General features: G+C 33.9%; 2 protein-coding genes across 2 annotated transcripts; both read right to left on the reverse strand.

Moving 5' to 3' along the window:
• Positions 1-4,275: 4,275 nt before the first annotated feature.
• Positions 4,276-5,435, reverse strand: LOC103497255 (probable calcium-binding protein CML36). The gene has a single exon (XM_008459367.3). It carries the CDS (start codon positions 5,070-5,072, stop codon positions 4,494-4,496), a length of 579 nt encoding a protein of 192 aa, XP_008457589.1. The 5' UTR covers positions 5,073-5,435; the 3' UTR covers positions 4,276-4,493.
• Positions 5,436-14,670: 9,235 nt separating this feature from the next.
• LOC103497254 (uncharacterized) lies at positions 14,671-20,389 on the reverse strand. The gene is made up of 6 exons (XM_051088439.1): positions 20,318-20,389; positions 16,345-16,368; positions 15,341-16,147; positions 15,030-15,083; positions 14,853-14,933; positions 14,671-14,736 (listed from the first exon to the last, which is right to left on the reverse strand). Exons 1-6 carry the CDS (start codon positions 20,387-20,389, stop codon positions 14,671-14,673), a joined length of 1,104 nt encoding a protein of 367 aa, XP_050944396.1.
• Between the last annotated feature and the right edge of the window lie 2,381 nt (positions 20,390-22,770).

A 22,770-nucleotide genomic window follows, 5' to 3' on the forward strand; every position in this document is an offset into this window, starting at 1 on the left:
CAACTACCTCTTGAGTTATTTGGTATATCTCGAAGAGTTATGTTTTGCGAGAAGATGTTATTAATTTTTGCAACATGCAAAAAGTTAAGACTTTATCAATGGTGGCTTATATTACATAAGTAAATGTTACTTCTTCATGATATATATATTCACACTTTTTAGTTAGTAGTAAGTTGATGTATGCAATTAAATGTTACTTCTTCATGATATATATATTCACAATTTATTGTAGGTACTTATACTCACTCATTATTGATTTAAAGAAGGTTTAAAAGTACGTTTTTGTAGATCCATCTCTTATTTCAGCTGGCCATAGTACTCAAGAGATTAGAGCTCGAAACCTTTGTAGTAGATTAATGACTTCCAAACAAGATCAATTGGTTGTTGCTCCTTATAATCCTGGGTAAGTATAATTTTTATCAATTTAAACTTGCATTAGTATGGAAATACTAATTACTTGCATATTTAATTCATTTAGGGATCATTGGTCATTAGTAATTATTAATCCATATGATGATGTGGTGTACCATCTTGATTCCTTGAGAACAAGCTCCCGAGATGATATTAAATACGTAACGAATATGTAAGCTAACTATATTTATGTTTCTTTATTTTTAATCACTAAAGAAATTAGTTCATTTTAATTTATACTATACTTTGGGAAATGTAGGGCCTTGACGATTTTCCAATCTCAGAAGAATTTGAAAAAGACCAGAAAAACAACATTCTGGAAAGTGGTAAAGGTAAATATATTTATAAATTTATTTACAATTTAATTTAGCACATAATCTAATATGCATTGTTATTTGGTTTTGTGTTATAGTGTCCTTTACAGGTAGGAACTGTTGAATGTGGATATTATGTCATGAGATACATGCGCGAAATCTTGAGCAAGAACACAAGCATTATTACTGATGCGGTATGTTTTTAAACTACTTACATTGTAACGTTATAAATACTATAATATGACTATTTTTTTAACAAAGTGTCTACTTGACTTTTTATGTTTTATAGATTGATACAAGAAACTCGTACTCACAGCTTGAATTGGATGAAGTACGAGTGGAGTGGGCTGAATTTTTATCCCGATACATATGATAGATACACCTAGATATGATCTTCTTCTTAATTTTGTAAATGGCTAACATAGGAGAATGCCCATAACATTTTTTGTGTAAACGTTTTGTTCATAGTCATTATACTTATAGATGATGCAATAGATGCAAGGGGATAAATACTTTAGTTTTGGTATACAAGATAGCTATTATTATTGGTTATATAAAAGGTAGCTAGTATTATTGTTGATTTTGGAATATGCCACAGATAGGAAATTTTAGTTGGCTATATTTGGATTGGAATTATGTAATCGTTGATGACATTGGTGAGAACAAATGAAATTATTGTTGGTTTACTTAATTATTTTGTCATTTTCTTGTTGCGTAACTATACTAGTTCTGAAAATTTTATTTTGTTGATGGATATGTTTTATTGAAACAAATGTACCTAATGCAAGAACCAGAAAATGAAAAATTTGTATATTTAATATATATTAATAAACAGTACTATACATAACGTTAAATATATGTCAAGTATACGATATTCCTTTACATGTAAAAACGTCAAGTATATGTTTACTTGACACGTATAAGGCGTCAACTATACAACATTACTTGACACATAAAAGGTGAACTTTGATGGATTACTTGACGTTAATACAGTGTCAAGTAAACGTATATTTGATGGTTTTTTAGTGTCAAGTAAATGGATACTTGACGGTGGTTTAGTGTCAAGTAAACATATACTTGACGGTGTTTTAGTGTCACGTAGACGTATGCTTGATGGTTTTTAAGGGTCAAGTATACTTATACATGACGGTGTTGTAGTGTCAAGTATACGTATACTTGATGGTGTTGTACTGTCAAGTATACGTATACTTGACGGTTTTTTAGTGTCAAGTAATCAGACTATACTTGACAGTCGATTACTTGACGCTTTTAAAAACGTCAAGTAAACGTTTACTTGACACTGTCTTAACGTCAAGTAATCCAATTTTTGTAGTAGTGCTAGTCTGAATCTAAGGTTTTAATTGATTCATAGGGTCTTATTAACCCATCAAACTGTAGAATCTTGTTAATAAAAAATGAATTGGTTATTGAGAGTATCTAGCTAGTAGAATCACAAACAATAGATTATCTTAACGCTTAGGATTTTATCTACTTTTACAAAGTCAATTAGTTTGGACTAGATGTAAATAAATTGCGAATATCGTCTAAGTTTCCTTTGGGTCCCAATTCCAATACGATCCCCATGTCTTATTAGCCCATACTGTCCCTCAAAGAATACCTACACTTAAAAAAGATAAACCCTAGACTAATAATACGATAACTTCAATGATCTAATTGTTGAATTAATTGAGACTTATAATAATTCTTCGACAAGGAACTATGGGTTTAGTGATGATAAAATAACCTATTAATTTCTTTTTAAATAGAGTGAAGTTGTAGTGACAGAAAGATGACTTTCTATATTGAATGTATCATGGTTATTGTAATCAAGTTGGCTATACTTAATCTGGAATATAATGAAAATTTCTTTAGATCTATGTGGATTTATTTGTATCATGATTTTCTACGTTGAATGAATATCATGGTTTAACAGCTACAACTAAGAGCATAAACAATTTATTTATTGTTTCCGGTCTTTAGGGCATGCACAAAGTTGCCTTCTTGCTCTACACCTAAAAACACTGAGACATGCCAAATAGATCAAAATATCATTAAAATACTATCCATTCCAGCAAAATTACTATCAATTCAGCATACCTGAAATACCACCAAGATACCATTAACTTTAGCATACTACCATCAATTCCAGCAAAAAGAAATGTCAATCCAAGAAGACTGATAAAATACCATCAAAACAAAAAATAAGCATGACGCAACAGATCAACTAAATTCAAGCCCTAAACTCGAATTCCCAACAAAAATATTGCAACATATACCTCTCAAATCCCTCACAAAAATCTTCCCAAGTTTAAGCCAACACATAAAGAAACTAGAGATAAAATTAGACGGAGAAACCCAAATGACGACCAAACAGAAATGGGAATTGCTGTTTTAAAGGAGAAGAGAGTAACTGCTATTTGATGGAGAGTAAGATTTGAAGGAAAAAAGATACTTATGTGTGACCCTAGCTTGAGAGGAAGAAATTCGACTTACCGATGAGAGAGAAAATATATAGAACAACAAAAAATAGGAAACAAACCAAGAGAAACTATATAATATGTGTGTATATATATATTTTTTGTTTAGGCAAATTTTCTAACCATATTTTAGAAATGTTCCTAAAATTTTAGAACCAGAAACAAACGTTATTAAACACATTCGTGTCTTGAAAAATTAGAAATAAAAACAAAAAAAATAGAAAATTGAAACGTGATCAAACAAAGCTAATTATCTCATCAATTTTAGATCTCAAGTTTAAATCTGTCATCCTTTAATCTATAAATTTTCTTCACTTTCGGTCTTTTTTATTATTGAAAATTGTGTTTATTTCTTAACTTCTACAAATAAACAAAAATAATATTTATAATATAGAAAATAACTGTCCTATTATCTTTATCAATAGTGTTCGTTTGTGCTATGTGTCTGATGTACTAATGTAGTGATAAAAACTACCTATAAATAATGACATTTGGTGAGTTTATAAGATACACGTTGGTTGAATTATGGCAGAAATTTGGAGAGTTTTATGTTTTCTCAATTACTTAATTTATTATTTATATTACTTATTTAAATATTATATTTTTTTCATAAAAAAAAAGGAAAAAAGGAAATGGTACCTCAAAAATATGTAACCCAATCAAAGTTTGATTTGAAATAGATTGATGGGAAAGGGTTTCTGAAAAATGTCTCTTTCTTTGTGTCCGTAGAACAAAAATCCCCCTTCCTCTCCACACTTGTCTAAGACTAAAATATAGGAATACAGGCAAGTTGAAGGTTTCAACTATCAAGAGCGTTACTATTTTGGCCTCAAAATTTTATAAAATATCTAAGCACGAATCCTATCATAATCTCCAACGGTCTCTTTACCAAACACCATTTTGTTCGACACAAAAATTTCCAACCATCTATTTATTGCTTGTTGTCACGTTTAATAAGAAATTGGCAAGTAAATGTTATATTTTTTTATTGTTAAAATTTAAGAAATAAGACCAAAATGCTGCTTGCTTCTATGAACTAGAAAAATATCCCAAAAACATAAAATATATACCCATTTACTTCATATTCAATAATTTCATTAATCATATAAAATTGAGGATCCCTGTTTACGAGAGGCCAAAAGCGGTCCAAACCACAATTTTTATCATGTGTCTATATCTATTACACATAGCACACACTCAAACCCAAAAAAAAAAAAAAAAACCACAATCCCCTCCCATCATAGCCGTCCATCGTAAAAAAGTATCAAGAGCCGTACACTCATTCATTCGTTCATCTCTGCAGCTCCATCATACGCACAAACTCCGCGAAACACACAAACCCATCCCCGTTCTCATCCACATCCCTTATCATACGCCGGCAATCCTCTAATGTGCACTGCTCATCACCGATTGATCTAAAAACCCCGTGAAGCTCCTCTGCCGTTATCCTCCCATCCTGATCGGCGTCAAAAAACTCAAACGTCTCTCGGAGCTCCGATTCTCCCGCCGCTTCACCTGACCCGACCCGAGCCATCAATTCCTCCAACCGGATAAACCCATCGCCCCCGCTATCCACTTCGCTCAACATCATCGCGACCTCTTCCTCTGACGCGATCCGGCTAAGAATCGCCTCCAATTCCTTCCTCGTCACAACCCCTTCGTTCTCCCTCACGTCGGAGTCCAGAACGCTAGTCGGGGTTCCGTAACCGGTGTTGACGGAGTTAGGTTTGAAGAAGTTCTCGGAAGAGGAAGAGGAGGAGGAGGTACCGGAGCCGAAAGACGGTGGATCGGAGCGGGATACGTCGGCGGACTGATGCTTTTTGGATCGGAAGAGTCGTTTAGGGCTAAATCTTTTGGGGATTTTCATCATGGGCGAAAGTGGGGAAGGTAGAGAAGAGAAAAATGGAGAAGAAGAAGAGAAAATGGAGGTGAAAGAGAAGGAGAGAAAATGCCGACTTAAATGGAAGGGAAGAGAGTGGGAGATCCGCCATGGCAGCTTCCAGGAAGTTTCGTTATAGTGTAACAAGAATCCGCCGTTAAGGACTAATTTTAAAAATTTATTTTTATATATATGGGAAATTAGGTATTTGTTTTTTTTTTTTAAAAAAAAAAAGTATTTTATTAAATAGTTGTCTATTTTTTTTTTTTTAATATGATGTATAAAATAATTGTTGAGGAACTGTTCTTTGTTTTAATAATTAATGGAGAATTTAAGGAGAATGAAAGAATGTAGTTTTTTTGGTTGGGCGGTGGGTGGCCTTTTTTAAAAAAACAAAAGAAAAATTCGAAAATGAAATTGAAAGGAAAGGGGAAGAGGTTGATACCATTATTTTACCTGATGTGTGCTTGGAAATTTACACAATGTGCTTTTTGAAATATAAAAATTAAAAGGTTGAAATACAACTTCCTTGTCGTCTTTGTACTTTTTAGCTCAACTTTTAAATTTGGTACAATTTGATTCTGGAATTGTGAAACAAATAATAATAATAATAATTTTGATCTCTTAAACATAAAAATAAAGGGCAGTGAAATAGTATACAACGATAAAAATGACCTTATCGGATCAAATATACAATTTTTCAAGAAGATGATGATGTCCATTAAGATTACTTTATCCAAAATGAACTGAAGTTGAAGGTCCAATAACCAAAACGAACACTTTAAAGATATAAAGATTAAAATGAACCTAGAGTTAAATATATAAGACAATGATACTAAAGTACGTCATCGCATTTTTATAATACAGTAAGATGTTTTCATAATATTAAATTTGTGCTGAGAAAATGAATTTTTTATAATTTTTTTATAACATCGAAAAAAGCTACAAAAATTAAAAACTTCCAAAGATATATAGTATATAGCATGCCTAAATCCCTATAGAAAGTCTCTTTAAATATATTATCAAAAGTTGACTTTTTATAGCATTTTCATATGGTAAACCATACTTTCAATAACATGGACTATAATAGCATTTTGAAAAGATTATAAAAAGTATACGATAACGCTATCAAATGTAATATTTGTTTTAACATCGTTATGTAAAGGTCCAACATTCATTGTACAATAATTTATTACTAAATTATACTAACAATATAACTTATTCTTAAATAAAAACCATGGGCAGAAATTTAAGTATTTTAAATAAGTGGGTGGCCATTATAGACTTAACTTTACTTTGTTATTCTAAATTTCTTTATTTAGTGTTGTTTTGTTCTTACTCATTCAAATAACTACCACCCTATTGTAAAGGAACCATTAGATGTACGTTGTTTTTACAAATATATTATGAATTAACTTTTTCCTTATTAAAAAAAAAGTACGGAGAGATGAAAACAAAAACAAATAAAATGTAATTAATAAGTATTAAAGATTTCAACGTCATTTTGTATGTTGGACTCTTTAGATTTTTCATTCAAAATAACTATTTTTTATCTAAATATTTGCTAGAAGAAAGGAAACTAGTCATTGAATTCTTTAAATATCTATTATAGTCTCCAAATTTTTTGGGTTTTTGGTTGATGCTTTTGTCTAATCTAGGAAATGAGTATTGTCTATTGAATTGACCAAATCAAAGTCAATGTTCTATTTCGACATTAGGATTGACAAACGTGCAACATGCAAAATCAACTGATCGATTAGTTCGCAAAGTTGGTAGGGCCTAGATCACCAAACCAATGGATATATTTTTTCTATTTTAAAAACGTTGTTTATATATGTATGCATATATGTGTATATATATTAATTGGTGTGTATAATTTAACCATTTATAATTGTAGGGTTTCTTCCTTTGATTCTTGAGTGTTAGATCACAACGGTTGTTGTCATGGCTACTTTCTCTCTAACGGTCACACCCCTATTGCCTCTTCAAGACATCTCCCTTTCCATTTGGCAACCATCTCTTTCCTTCCAAGTTTTGTCTCTTATTGTTCTCTCGCTCTTGTGTTCGTACTAAGAACAAATAAAAGTGACTGACTAAACGGAAGCAGTTTGTTGGTTACACTACAAGAAAAAAGTGTCTTTATCGATGCTAGAAAATAGTGTTTGGCATTAAGTTATAGGGAGATAGGGTATCCCCAATGTTGTACAACAGGTGTTGGGAGTGTTCACTAACTTTGGACGTCGTTAGGACTTACTTTTGGAGCATCTCATTTCACATTAGTACGGTGACTATCTCCTGAACAATAGACTACCAATTCCGGAGTGTTATTTTACAGCGTCGGATGATCTTTTTAAAATGATTATTTCATATTGATTTTAGATTTTAAATCTATCTGTCGTCTCTTCATCTGCAAGTCTGTCAAGTCATCCGCTTCTCTCTACCACGCCATCTCCATCTCTTCGATGTGTTGTCTCCTCCACTTGGACTATGTGTTCTCCGTTGCGTTGTCTTCCTCTTGTTTATGCTATTCACAATGTCAATTTCTAAGGATTTTGCTAGGCCCTCTTCATCTACCAGGTACTTTTCCATCTTTGTCTGTCAAAAAAGTTAAACACTCATAGTTAGCCACTAAATCTTCCAGCCCATTATTAGACTTCTAAAATTTGAGATATTTTTCTCAACCTATTTGTCTTGTTTTATTAAGATTTCAAAATTTTTGATGTTATTTTGATCGGAGTTTGGTGAGAAAAGAGAAAGATTTTGTGAGTTAGGTAAGTGTTTTGGGTTTTTAACGTGAGATTTTAATATCGATTAAAGGTTAATTGAGACTCTAAATTAAGTTTATTATTAGAATTTACATTGGTTGCATGCCTTTGGAATGTCTCTTCGACAAAACTTGAGGATTTAAGTGGTAAATTGTTTCATCAAGGTTGAAGGATTTTTCAACATCCATTTAATTAAGCATTTGGTAAGCTAAGGTAATTAAATTAATAATTATGGTTGACAAAATTCTTAATTTAATTTTGGTTATGCATAGGACAATTGTGGTTTCGTTTGCAGCAAGGAACTTAGCATAACCTTAGGTAAGGGTTCTCCTACTGGATCCCCAATTGAGGGATGGATTACTATTAATAATGGTGATACAACTATATGCATTGTCTGTGATATCTTTTGTGACGGTGAATTATCTATATAGTCTAAGGTTACTGTTAAATTGTGAAGGGTAGCCATTAGATTAGGCTAAGGTGTAAAGGACAATTATTTGAATATACTTAACTGTGATGGTTTACTGTGAGCTACGAGTTGAATTATTTGCTTAGCTTATTGGTTATTGTGATAATTGTTATGGGCACTTATTTGCATAGTCTATAGGTTACTGTAGTAATTGTGAAGGATAGCCTTTAAAGAAATGATAATTTATGAAGGGTAGCTATTGGTTTGGTCTAAGGTTATTATGGAATGTGTAAAGGACAATGATTTGCGTAACTTGGGAATGCTTACTATGAAAAGTATGATTGGTTGTTTGCATGCTTATCATGAATTAGTTGATAATTTTATTGAGTAAAATCATTAGTTATTTTCCTTATGTTTAGGTTAATTTTGTGGCTTTTCCCAATAAGTTGGAAGGATTAATTTATATACTCTCCATCAAAGGTTGAATTAGTTTCAACCTTAAAATTTTGGGTAAGCTAAACTGAAAAAATTTGGATGTTAGCCATCGATAAACTTTATTAATTAGGAGCCGTTTGGAGGAAGGGTTGAGTTATGGAAGGGTTAGAGTTATGATAAAACTAATGTTATGATAAACCTAGTTTTATTATAACCCTTATTTGAGGGAAGAGTTTAGAAAGATAGTTTTATGATAAGAGATGTTTGGGGGAAGGGTTATGTGGAAAGGGTTATGATACTGTTATGACTAAGATGTGTTAGGGAGAAGGGTTATGTATGTAGTGTTATGATAAGATGTGTTTAGTGGAAGTGTTATGTGGGTAGGGTTGAAATTTTTTTTACTTATTATTTTTTTCCAATTCACATTATACATGTACAAAAAAAATTATATTGCATATTGTTTTATTCCGAAAGCGTCCAAAATTAGTAAATACACTTCACCAATTTTCCAATAATTTCTTTACAAATTCAACTAATTTTATTCCAAGAAATTTTGAACAAATAAAAACTAGCAATTGCGTATTTGTAATTATGGAGTGCGTCCTACATTTGTTTTTAACATCTTTGCTTACGTGCTTAACACATATGATCATATTTATAATGGCGACTTCAATTACTTATTACATAGCACTTAAACGCCATTTTTTTAGAAATGTTACACACACTGTACAAATTGCCTTCATTTCAACCAACACTTCTTAAACCAAACTTCGATACTAGAACATTACAAAAAGTAGTTTCATAAAATAGTAGAAATCATATACACATCGAAAAAAAGTAAGTACAAAAATATTTTGATAAAATAAAATTACAAAGAACAATACAAATCATATACTTAGTGAAGTAAGAAAACATCAAGTAAGCCAGTGGAAGTAGAGAAACTATATGGAGTCGTCTGGTAGGAGGACTCTGCAGTAATTCTTCCTCTCTCCGTCAGTCATCTCAATGAAACTATATATGTCGTCCATATTGCGGATGAGTACCCTTTGGCAAATTGCCCTGTCTAAACTACTCAGGTTGGGTATTGCACGTAATAGGCGTAGGAATTCCTGGCGAACTGCGTGTCATTGCCAAGGGCGCCACAAGCCACTCGACAATGGCCTTCAATTAGTCATTCGCACACCCCAGCACTATATTTATCATCTTAATCTCACCCTCTCCTCCTCCCTTTCCCTGTGGCTTCCACTCTTTTGCTTTGATCCGCTAGATTTGGTTCTACCATCGAACGCGCGACCAGGTCGCGAGGCGCGTATATCATCCTAGGACATGTCAATCCCTTGGTTGTACATGGTGGGAAACTCCATATCCTTTCCATCCAACATGTCAAACCCTTTGTACCCGATAGGCTCATTAGACCCATCGCCTTATCCCTCCCGAACACATACACAAGTTCATTGTAATAGGAAAACGATTTGTTAAGGAGGCTCTTCACTGTACGATGTGACTGCATAAAAAACATGAGCACTTGAAACTACCATATGAAAAATGGTCAATGAAAGTACATTGTGGAAGTATTGTCATGTTTTTATTAGTTTCCTTACCTTAACCTAGTTGTCGATAACTTCCTTCTCGACAATGATGCATTTTGCCTCATCGTTCCATCTGAACCTACTGGACAATGATCCACACATTTCTGCGATAGCCTGGAAGGTCTGCTTCAGTGTTTTAATTCTACAGTCTATTACAATAGTGACTTAGACACGACATCTAGGCAACTTTTCTGCCATCATAAAGACAAGTTAGGCCAGGTAACCTAGTCGGAATGTATCGTTGTTCGACTTTCACCCGCTGGCGGATAGCAACTCCACTAAACACTCGACTAGAGTGCCCTCCTCCTCCTTCGTTCTTAAATGTTTGGGGGCACGAGATGAGCTTGCCATAGCTGACAATGATAAATGATAACAAATACATGAATCATGTTAGCAATTTAGAATTTTCACATTGAAGAGACAAAAGGCGAAACAATATTAGGACATATCATTCTAATTTCTATTTTTCCATTGCTATAAATCATGCACGCATACATTCGATATTTAAATTAAAGAGTAGAGTTAATTTAAATTTCCATACAACGGAGGGGTTCTAATTTGAAATGATTTTAGCTATGCGTTACACAACTGTCATTTAGTGAACATCGCTTCAGCTAATTCATCCCACCATTGAGACCACACATTTGTGGTCTCAATGTACTGAATGTCATCTCTTGTGGTGGTCATTGCGTATGTCGAATCTCCCTCGTTAATGTTGTCTAAGTCTCGCCATTTGTCATTTCTCTGTTAATCAAATTGTGCAGCAGTTAACATGCTAGGATGGTGCGATATTGCACTTGGAGGGGATAGTACGACTTCCCACAAAATATTGCCCAGTGACTCTTCAGAAGACTGAACGGGCGCTCAATGACATTTCTTACGGATGTGTGTTTCTTGTTGAAGTATTTCTTTGCAATGGTTGATGCATTTCCAACGCCAAGTCATTTTTGCAAGTGGTACCTCTGGCCTTTGTATGGGGTGAGAAATCCCTCCGAGTTTGAATAACCCGCATTACATAGATAGTAATATCTTGTTACGAGAACCAATTGTTTATATGCGGTCAATTAGTAATTGTTAAACGCAGGTGCACTACAAGAAATTTGGCCTTTAATGCTGGTAATGTCGGCTGACAACTGACATCTTTGCGAGCATTATTCTGCCTTCAATGTCGGTTATAAACCGACATCTTTGATGGTGTTATTGAAGACCTTTAATGTCGGTTGACCTTTAATGTCGGTTTAGAACCGACATTAAAGGTGTCTTTAATGTCGGGTTAGAACCGACATTAAAGGCCTCTTAATGTCCATTTAAAAACGACATATTTGTTTTGTTATGGACCCAATTTTTCAAATTTATTTTTATTAAATTGTTTCATTATTGTCCATTTTTTTATAGACTGACGTTGGGTCCATGTAGATAAATATTTTCTTCATGCCAAAAAATCAGTGAAATTAATATTATTTTAGAAACTATAATATTTGTTCTTTACATTTGTATACACAAAATGAAATCTTAATGTTGTGTTTATATATACATTCTACAACAGTACATGAAAAAAAATCCTAATACAATACTTAAATAATTAGAAATCTTAAACACCTTCTCAGCCTTCAACCTTCAACGGTCGCCTGACCATCTACATAATCGCTTAGCTTTCAACTTGATATGACTTCAACAATCATTCTACAAACAATATCCAAAAGTTCTACCAAGGCAGGTTTGAAAAAAAATGTGGCATCTTTGTACCCTTGAATCGCAATGCACATGAGGAACCTTAAATTTGCTTTTGGGAAGGTTCATAACATCAGCACAAACAATTTATACCCTTGAATTGCAATGCACATGAGGAACCTTTCTGCAAAAACCACATTTTCTTTCACAAATTAAAACTTTCTGATAAATGAGATCCAACATAATCATGTAACCTAAAAGAAGATAAATAGTTCACCTTCATATCAATACCAAAAACAGAGGCTCCATTTCTGGAAGGCCCCATACTCTAGCAAGCTACCTAAAACAAACAAAACTTTATACGTGAAATGAAAAGTTAGCAAGGGAATGGAAGGTGAAGAGTGGAGAAATGAGACTTGAATCCAGGCACTAGGAGCACAACCAAGGTCCAAGATGGATGAGGCTAAAGTAATCAATTTGAAGTCAGTAAGTAATTCCCTAATGTCTTGTGCACCAAATTTTGACCTACTAAAAGAAAAAGAGCAATGTATCTGAGAATAGTATAAAAAAAACATAATGGAAAGAACCTAGTGTTGTAACTTGAAGTTAGGAAGCAGAAGAAGAACTTATTTAAGAGAAAAAACACCCACAACTATGATGATTATTTGAGACCATTTTAAATAACCACTAAATATTATGCACGTTTATATAACCACTAAATATTTTAAGACCATTTCAAATAACCACTAACTATAACTTATCATAACCATAAGAATGCTATTCGATAGTTTTAGATTATGTAAACAAGATGACCCACAACTAGAGGGTGAGAATCTTTTAAAGACAATAGTGCACCTGTAATATAGTATTCAACTCAAAATCATCATCCCACGTTTCTCCCTTGTCCAGTTTATTGAAAATCATAGTTAAAGTGCTGCCGCAGATCCGCTGAAAATATGAAGATATTGCCAACGATCTGCAAACAAACTGGCAAAATTAAATCTGGCTCATACAATAGAATGTTTAACAAATACCTGATCCTAGCAAATAAACAGCATGTAAGACTGCTAGCTCATCTATCAATCTCCATTCATTCATCAACTTTAAAAAAAAAACATGTTTGCCAATGTAATCCACCTACAGTAGTTATGTTTAATTGATAATATCTAAATATCAACCACACATACTATAAATCTAAAGTTCAGCATAAGAGATTCAAAGATCTACCTGCTCTCTCAGATATACAACAAGGCATTCTTCCATAATGACCATTGTAAGTGGCAAGGATTTGGAATATTTTCACCTCCACCTGCAAAGTGTTTGTTAAGCAATTCGGTAAATCATTTGAAAACCAATGATTATGAGTTTACAATCATAAGAACTAAGTAAGTGAAGTTTCTATGTCTTTGCTTGAGTTGTTTTCAGTGTTGAAAGATGGTGTTATAGTAAAGAAGCAAAATGGAAAGTAGGTAAGTTCATAATGCACATGGAGGATGAAAATGCCTACAAAAGAGAGAAGGCATAAATCTCATGAAGAATTAGCATCTCAAGCTAGACAAAGAGAAAACTACGTACTAATGTAATATAAACACTGAATAATACACATTGAAATGTTAAAATCAAACTCCAAGCTACTAAATCAAAAAAGAAAAAAAAAAAAAACTCTAAGCTACTAAGCTCAGAATGTTAAATTCAAATATTTTAATCTGTAGTTCCACAAATAAGGAAAAGAAAAATACCTAACATTTCTACAAACAGTTGGTGTGCATGTGAACTTAACAACAGGCTTTAAAGCAACCACACCTGGGCCTCTTATCAAATAAAAATTGTGATGGAAAGCACTCAAAATCTAGCCCATTAATAAGTATTTAGAGAATCATATAAACAAAAATAATGTTATGGGCCTTCGAGAATCTGGAACTGATGATGATGAAGAACCAAAAAACTAGAAGCAGTTGAGAAAGACGAAATGGAAGTGGGTTAATAACGTACTCAAATGGGTTAGTAACGTACTCCAGCATCACAAGCATCGATGGAACCTTTTTTTTCCTAATGAACTCTCTTTTATTTCACTTAGTAAGTAGTGGTAACCAGGAGAACTAAATTGAAACCCCCTGCAGCAACATGAATAACAGTACCCAAAAATATTTAAAAAACTATTGAACTTGAAATAAAGCTTAGAAAAATATTTTAAGTTTATGTGAGTTACCTGACAGTTTCAATCTACTGATGTTTTATAAATCGAACCATATCATACTATAGAGGTGACCAAACAACAATTATTAATGATAGTACAAGACAAATGACTAATTACCTAATAAAGAAAACATATTATAACAATAAAGAAGACTACTGTTGTCCCATAAAACCCATGAGAACCACATGAACCAACACCATATTTCTTCAATGCATTGGTACATAATTCCTAGTGAAAAAGATTACTGTAACTTGCAATTTAACCTTGTTTGTAATATAATATCAACTTTTACAATGTAAATTATTTTTAATAAATAATAACAAGACTCGAATAATTGAATAATTTAAAGGGTAATATAAACTATTCATCTATAGTATAGCTGTATAGATATGAAACAGGTCGCAAACATTCACCTTATGCATCAAGTTAAAATTTTTGCGAAGCTTGGAAAGAAATGGTGCACAGTGTCCTATTAAGTTCTTCCCTCTTGAATTACCAAAAGCAATTTCTTTTTCTTCCTTCTCTAAAAGAGAATCAACAATTGCATCTTCAGAAGGAGCAAGGCTAGCTCAGCATTGATGCCATCTTCCTGCAAGAATTTAAACGTTAAACTTTATATTCCAAAAAAAAAAAAAGTAATAAAACAATAAATAGACAACCATACCTTGGTCCTATAATCGATTCTTATACAAAAGGAAAACTCACCTTCTCACTATTAGCTACTGTTCCATCATTACCGTGTCCAGTCTGACCATCGACAACTGTTTTTTCCTTCACTTTTTGTTTCTGGATTATTCAGGTGCACAATTCGATATACACTAATTGGTTCATGGCTACATGACTCGCGATAATTAAATATTTACTAAGTTTATCTATTTGGACAGTAGTTAATATGTCCCCATTTCCACCTTCAATGTCAGCTTGCAGTTCATCATCCTTGTTACCATTAAAAATAGAAGTAAGAGAATTTTTAACCAAATTTGCTACAAAGGTTGAAGGGGATGGATGAATTGAATATACATTAAAGCAAAAAACAAGATACACTTTTTAAAGTTATTAGCATTTTAAAATGATCAGAAGCCAAGGTCAGTTGGAGTTGTTCAAGGTCAATTGTTAGCATTTTAGCTTTTCTAATGATTTTTGATATTCAACCAAAAATCATATTTTTATTTTACATTTCATTTGTGATGAACGATTCCAAAACTTCCTGCTCTTTCATTTTCTGACATTGACATTAAAGGATGATAGCTTCCAAAAGTTGCTGAATTTATTTGATTTTGAATGATCTTTGATTCTTCAACAGAAGAACTTCCTTTGAATTCCAAGTTCTTCATTTGATTTGTTTGAAACTCTAACAAATTCTCGAGCTTGTTCTCAGATTCCCATGAAAATCCACCTTCATTGTTGTTGTTGTTGTTGTTTTCACCTGGATTATTGTTCATATGATACCCTGAATAATTACTCACTACTGAACTATTATTACTTGAGCTTTCTTTTACTTCATTCATAAAAAATGAAGTCAACCCAGATGCTGAATTCTCAGAAAAATCTGTTCTTGACACGTTCCCATGTTCACAACTTGAATAACTTCCTATCCCAATACTTGAATTTGAATAGAAAAAGTTTTGATCATATGATCTGATATTGGAATTGTATTGTACTGATGCAAATTGTGAATTGTTATTGTACTCACCGTTTAAGTAAGAGCTGAGAGAATCAAATTCAATCTTGTTAACAAAATGTTGTGATGATTCTTCGTTGATCTTGGAAATATTTCCATGAAGATGATGATGATGATGAATAGCTTCCATTTTTGGCTTCTCGTTATTATAAGTACTGTTCTTCTTCTCATCTTTAATGGCTTCCATGTTTTCCTCCAATGGCTTGTGAGTTGCTGGATCAATTCCTTGCTTCATCAGCTTCTTTTTCAAACATGAATTCCAAAAATTCTTTATCTCATTGTCTGTTCTTCCTGCAATTGAGCTGCTATCTGAGCCCACCTACACAAAACCCAAATAAAAAATCTTAAAAAACAGAGGGCAAAACAAAACCATTTCTGGCTTTTCAATTCAAATTCAAACCTAAATTCACCTGTTTCCCAAAACTTCATGGAGACTGATAATTAAATCCTCTTCTTGTTGTGAAAACATTCCTCTCTTCAAATTAGGTCTCAAGTAGTTTATCCATCTTAGCTTACAACTTTTCCCACATCTTTCCAAACCTACAACACACCACCAATCAAACAGTAAACAACAACAACAACAACAACAACTTGTATTAAAGAATTGCTGAACAACTTGTATTAAAGAATTGCTGAACATCACTTTGACTAAGCATAATGTTAGATATGTGTTCATATATTGCTATGAGTGTATATATATTGTTACAAAACAGTAGGTAAAAGTTACAAAACAGTAGGTAAAAGTTACAAAACAGCAAGCCAAAATACCTACAGTCCACTAAGAATTATGTTACAGCAGCTTAAATCTTTAATAAAACAGTAGCTTAAAACAGTAGCTTAGATCTTTAATAAAATAGTAGCTTAAAACAATAGCTCTAAGTTACAGCAGCTTAGATTTTTAAGAATTGTTAAGGTCTGTTTGTTTATATATTACTAGGAGCGTATTGAACAAACTGAGGCTGAGACGACAGTTTCAACAACAAACGTGGTTGATGATGCTTTAAGTAAAGTTCTTGGCCCCGATCATGGTCATGTAAGAGGATTTGGGTTTGGTGTGACTCGTTCAAACCTATCTCTTTTGTCTCAACAAGACCACAAGTATAAGGTTCTTGAAAAAGAATATTTGAAGATGAAGGAAGAAATGGTAGAAATGAAAACAATGAAAGATGAAATGATTAAAATGAAAGCACTTATGTTATCTTATTTAAAGAAACATGTATTTCTTTTTTTCTTTTACTAACTTAGATTCTTTTTTTTTCTCATAGTAGTTAACTATATTTTTGGTTTCATATGTGATTATCATAGACTGAACCAAGTGAGGAACTTTCAAATGCTACTGTAAGTGTGCTTAAGCGACTAAATATTCCTCCAATGCCTTCTCCATCGGTAAATTTATTTGTAATAGGATGAAAATTGTTTATGATGTCATTATCTTCTTATTCTAGTATCTCATATTTGTCTTTTCATAGAGTATCAATAACAACAGTCAAACTAAGTGCAAGTTATTAGATTAATATGGCTCGGGAGAGATTGTTGCTGAAGGAAGATGGTCTTCTAATGATTCAACTGCTCTGGTCCATCATGTTCCTATTGGTCCACATGCAATTAGAGTATGGGTTGATGTAGCAAAGAAACCAAACGCATATTTGTGGAGGCCAACATCAGAAATGACATGTATTGAAGAAGCTTTGGGAAGTACAGTTGCATGGCCATCTGATAAAGTGATCATTAGTATGTTGTCTAATTCTAATATTTTTTTTTCTACATTTGTTAAAGATTTTCTATACTTGTTTAATTAATATATGTTTTATAAATTTATGTAGGTGAATGAAATGGAGTCGTCTTACTAGAGGACTAAAAATTGTACACTTATGACGAACTTTGCTTGTAGACTTATGATGAACTTTATTTGTATTTTGAGGGTTAATTTGTGTGGTTCATACATTATTTACTAATATGTGTATTTTGATTGGTAATGTGTATGGTTGGTACATTTAGAATGACTACATTGTTTGGTAATTTTAGTACATTATGAATGGTTTTATAGATTTTTGAGAAAAATGTTACTTATATTTTGAGTGAAAACGATTAAATAGCATTATTACTGAAAATTATAGCTATAAATACTATACTGTCGAAAAAGGCTATTATAGTTAAAAATTATAGTTATAAACAATATACTATAGCATCGAGAAAATGCTATTATAGCTGAAAATAATAGTTTTAAATACTATACTATAGCATCGAAAAAAGGCTATTATAGCTGAAAATTATAGTTATAAATACTATACTATAGAGTCGAGAAAGCGCTATTACATCTTAAAGATAACACATTATTTAAGCTATATTAACTTATTATAGCTCTAACGAAAAACTGTATCAAATGTTTTTATAGCAACGTATATAAGCTATATCTTCAAACTCTACGATAGCACTAGTTATAGCTTTGAAAAAATGCTATAAAAAGACCCAGACTTTTAATAACATGGGCTGTCAGGACTCTTGAAAAACGCTATAAAAAGTCTATTATGGTGTTTTTCGTTATCTATCATTTTTGTTATTTCTTGTAGTGTAAACAACTTCAACACTTTAAAACTTAAGCATTGAGCCTAAACAATACCCATAGATTAAACAAACTTTGTTACATAGCTTATAAGAACTGGTTAAGACTATATGTCATTAAGTACAGACAACACCTTAAACCAAACGTAAACTAAACAACTTGACTAACCTAACTTTAAACATATGTAGATGGCATGACCTTAACTAAAAATACTAACTAAAAGTAACAAACCTAATAGCAAATTAGTACAGTAGATTGGAGACAACTGATAAGGCTTACAAATCACGATCTCTTCCTAGAAAGTGGAAAATATTGGAAAAGGGTGAGCTAAATAGTCTAGTTGGTGACTATTTTATAAATCTTGCTTTTGAACTGTAAATCTTTAACGATTAATTCTTAACATAAATGAATATCAAACTAAAAAATTTATCTCAAACTTTCGCTTTCAGTTGCTATCACTATGACGAAAATGATAAACTAGGCATGGAAGCCCTATCCCGTGATACGATACTCACGCCCTACCCCAAACGCCACTTCCTACGACCAGATGAGGATGTGTCACCTAGACACCGATCCCGTACCTCATCGCAAGATGACACGATGAACGCCTAGTAAGCAGAACAATTCACTTCAACTCGTCTAATTACAAAGCCTTCACCTCGAATCTTAGAGACTTACTTATCGCAGCGAGAAAATATGTAACCTTTAGACTTTACATCATCGCCTAGTACTCTTGCCATTACACAAATCGTTTACTAAGAAATAAAATACAAATAATAATGTAGTGGAATAAATATAACTTTTTTCTTTATTAACTTAAGAGTTTACATGAAGTTCACACATAACAATTACATCCCTTTTTCTCGCAAGGCACATAAATAAACCTAAGTTTTGATCCATAAGTCTTTCTTCATCCATTGAAATGCTGCTCCTTACAACAAGGTATTTAGAGGTGTAAGAACCTTATTTTCATCATTCTCCTCGGTCGCCCAACAACCATTTCTGGGACAATATTTAAGGCTTGCTTTCCTTAGCTCAGTCCTTTCACACTCATCGTCGCCTTCGGCCTTACCAACCTTGAAGAATCAGACGACCTTTAGGGAATACAAAAAAATCAACAATAACAATCTTTAATCTCTAGGACATAAGTATTTTAATGAATCACCACAAATTCTTAACTCATATACAAACATGATGAGTGAAACAACATTACATGCTCATTTCAATGAATAGTCATCAATCACCGTCGAGACTTGAGATTTTCCCATTCATATCTAATCACCTAGACCTAGGATTTGCTTTCACAAGCATCTTATCGCCTAGACTCGGGATTCACTTTCACCAGCATCACGCGATTGAACTGGGATTCACTTTCACCAGTATCACACAATTGAATCAAAATTTCTACTAGCGTCTCATAGCAATCTCAATCTCATCTTAAACTTGGGATTCGCTTTCACTAGTGTCTCATCGCCTAGATCTAGGATTCACTTCACCAGCATCACACGATAGACCTGGGATTCACTTTCGCTAGCGTTTCTTATTTCATTCCTCACCTAGATCTAAGACTCACATTTACCAGCATCTAGCATTAAGAACACAACTCAAACTCGCTCAGACTTGGGATTCACTTCACTAGCGTCTTGCAATAGGTCAATCACCACTACTCGTTACATACACAACACCAACATCAAAATGAGAGACATTAGATCAACTGGTCACATATACTATCAATATCACACAATAGACATCAACAAAATGATTTGATAAGAAATCTTTTCATACAAACATTCATAAAATATTTCCTTTTATTTGTAAAGATCATACGTATAACGTTTCTATAATAAACAACAAGCATTCATTTAAAATGATTATTCATTGAAGACAACATTTACGGACAAACATTCGTCTTAAAGGATCACTCACGATAACACTTAGCTTCAACTCTTTCTCCCTTTGGCTTTCTGCTTCCTCTTCTTCACTGGTGGTTTTCCTCATCCAGGTTTTCAACAATCTAAAATCTTCTTTAAGCAACTAAGTAAAACATTTAGCATTCATTTTCCTTTTCTTCTGGTCTTTGGTCCTATTTCTAGCAACCTTTCACCTCCAAGGGTCACTTCCACACTTTACACGTGTCACCTTATGTAAAGACCCAACTCCTTATACTGAGATGAAGTCATTACTAAATGTAAATACCATAATTTAAGTCACAAAGTTTGGTTAAAATGAATAAAACCTCATAATTTTATTTATAAAAATCAAATAAGGGAAATGTGCGAAATATAAACAAATATTAAAATCCTACTCGGGCCCTATCTACTTTTAAAGAAACAAAATAGTAAGTAAAGAAAAATAAAACTCAAGTACTAATGTTTAAAACGGGGTGTAAGCGAAAGCAGAGATCCCTATGGCTCGCCACGGTCACTTCTGGTCGCTCGCTAGCTTGCCCTTGCCCCTACCTCGGCCTCTACCTGAAAAACATGACATGGAGAGAGTGAGTATAAAATACTCAGTAAGGGACCCACTACTAGTCCCACTAGGTGCCTGTTAACTTCCTATTAGAGTCCTGAAAATGGTACTCAATAACTAGCACGTTTCCGAACACGTGCAACATGCGCTCCCATAGGAACGAAAATCTGGTCTTCGGTGTTCCGGGGGAGCACCTAGGACATACTTGTCTGTAGCGAACCCGGAGGAAACATTAAGACAATCGGGCTACGAGGATCCCGTCGAATCACTCGAATCATATCTATATCCATGCTAGACTGGCGTCCCGTCGAACTACGCAGTCCTAAATCGGTGGTGATCCGAAAGGATACCCATGCAGGTACGACTCTAATAGGCTAAGCTAACAGGTACCCTAACCATAGCATACATAAACATAACATCATCATGTAATCGTATCAGTCTAATCATCATCTCACATCGCATCACAATATCCAACATACAGTCATAATAAGCCACGTCATCACATTATACCATGCCATCATACAAAACCAACATCATCAGTCACATCATGCTCTCATTAATTTACATGTGTTATACAGTCTAGTCCTTAACGTGCATAACTGGAAGTGTATGCGGTCTCATGGTTCTAGTCGTAGAGCTAGTAGTAGAAATCTCTTACCTGGATATTTGCTCGACGAGTCCTAACAGCAAGAAAAAGTGTGCTTTCCAAGCAGCGAGGCCCTAAGATCAAGGTTGCAATAATTCCCTTTAAGTTGAGAACTCCCACGGTCCAACTCCAATTGGTCCAACCGGCCCTTTAAGAAAGATTATTTAATTTAATCCAAAACTAAATTATTTAAAAAGCAAAATTACTCTTCTTTGGGTATGCCAAAAACCCAACCAACTTACCAAAAACTTACTAATGACAAGTGGGGAAAGGACCAAAAACTAGGTGGCTCAAAAGGTCTTGGCGGCTCGGCTAGAAGAGCAGGGATCAGCTTGGCGGCTCGACTGGGAAAGCAAGGATTGGCTCGGCTTGAAGAATTTCGACTCACGAACACGGTGCAGGCACGACTTGGGCATGGGACAGGCGCGCAGCTCAACTAGCGAATGGATACGGCCCGACTAGCAGTTGGACGCGGCTCGACGAGCGGCTGGACGCGGGTCGACTGGCGACTGGACGCGGGTCACTCGGGGTTTACGCGAAGCGGTGACACGGCTCGGCTTCACGACTTCAATCGACGGCGCTCGGCTCCGACGGACGGTCGCGATTGGGCGACGTTTGGTTTCGTGGCGAAGGGGACGCGGAGCGAATCAGGCGGAGCGACGGGGAGCGAATCGAGAGTGGAGCGACGCGAAGAGGATTGGCTTGCTCGAGACGAGTGGCGGTGCGGCTCGGCTGATCTGCAGTGAACGCCCGACGGCGGTGTCTGGCGAAAGGCTGCAGCGGCGACTGGCGAAGGGCGGCGGCGACAGCTTGCTAGGGTTTTCTCTTTTTTTTTTTTCTTTGGTGAAGATGATGGTGATGGTGCATTAATTGCACATCCCAATGCCCCCATTTAAATAAAATAAAACCTTTTATTTTATTTTATTTTGCTTTAATTTAATGCTTTACTCCTTTTCCCCAAAAATTTCAATTCCAACCAATCACATCAATCCCTTCTCTTCCTTTTTCTTTTTCCAAATAATATCTCACCATTATCTTGAACAAAAATCACTTCTCTCTCTCCTCAACCCAAATATCTTTAATCTTTAACAAATAACTTTACCAAATTTATTTTCCAAATAAAACAATTATTATCCAAATCAAAATAATTATAACTCTAAACCTTAATTAATCACAAGGTCAAAATAATCAAGTTCCTCAAATAAATTTGAAATTTCCATATCCACACTTAAGATAATAATGAAAAGGAAATCAAATTTATTGG

This window comes from Cucumis melo, chromosome 8 (genome assembly GCF_025177605.1).
Source record: "Cucumis melo cultivar AY chromosome 8, USDA_Cmelo_AY_1.0, whole genome shotgun sequence".
Classification (NCBI taxonomy): Eukaryota; Viridiplantae; Streptophyta; class Magnoliopsida; order Cucurbitales; family Cucurbitaceae; genus Cucumis; species Cucumis melo.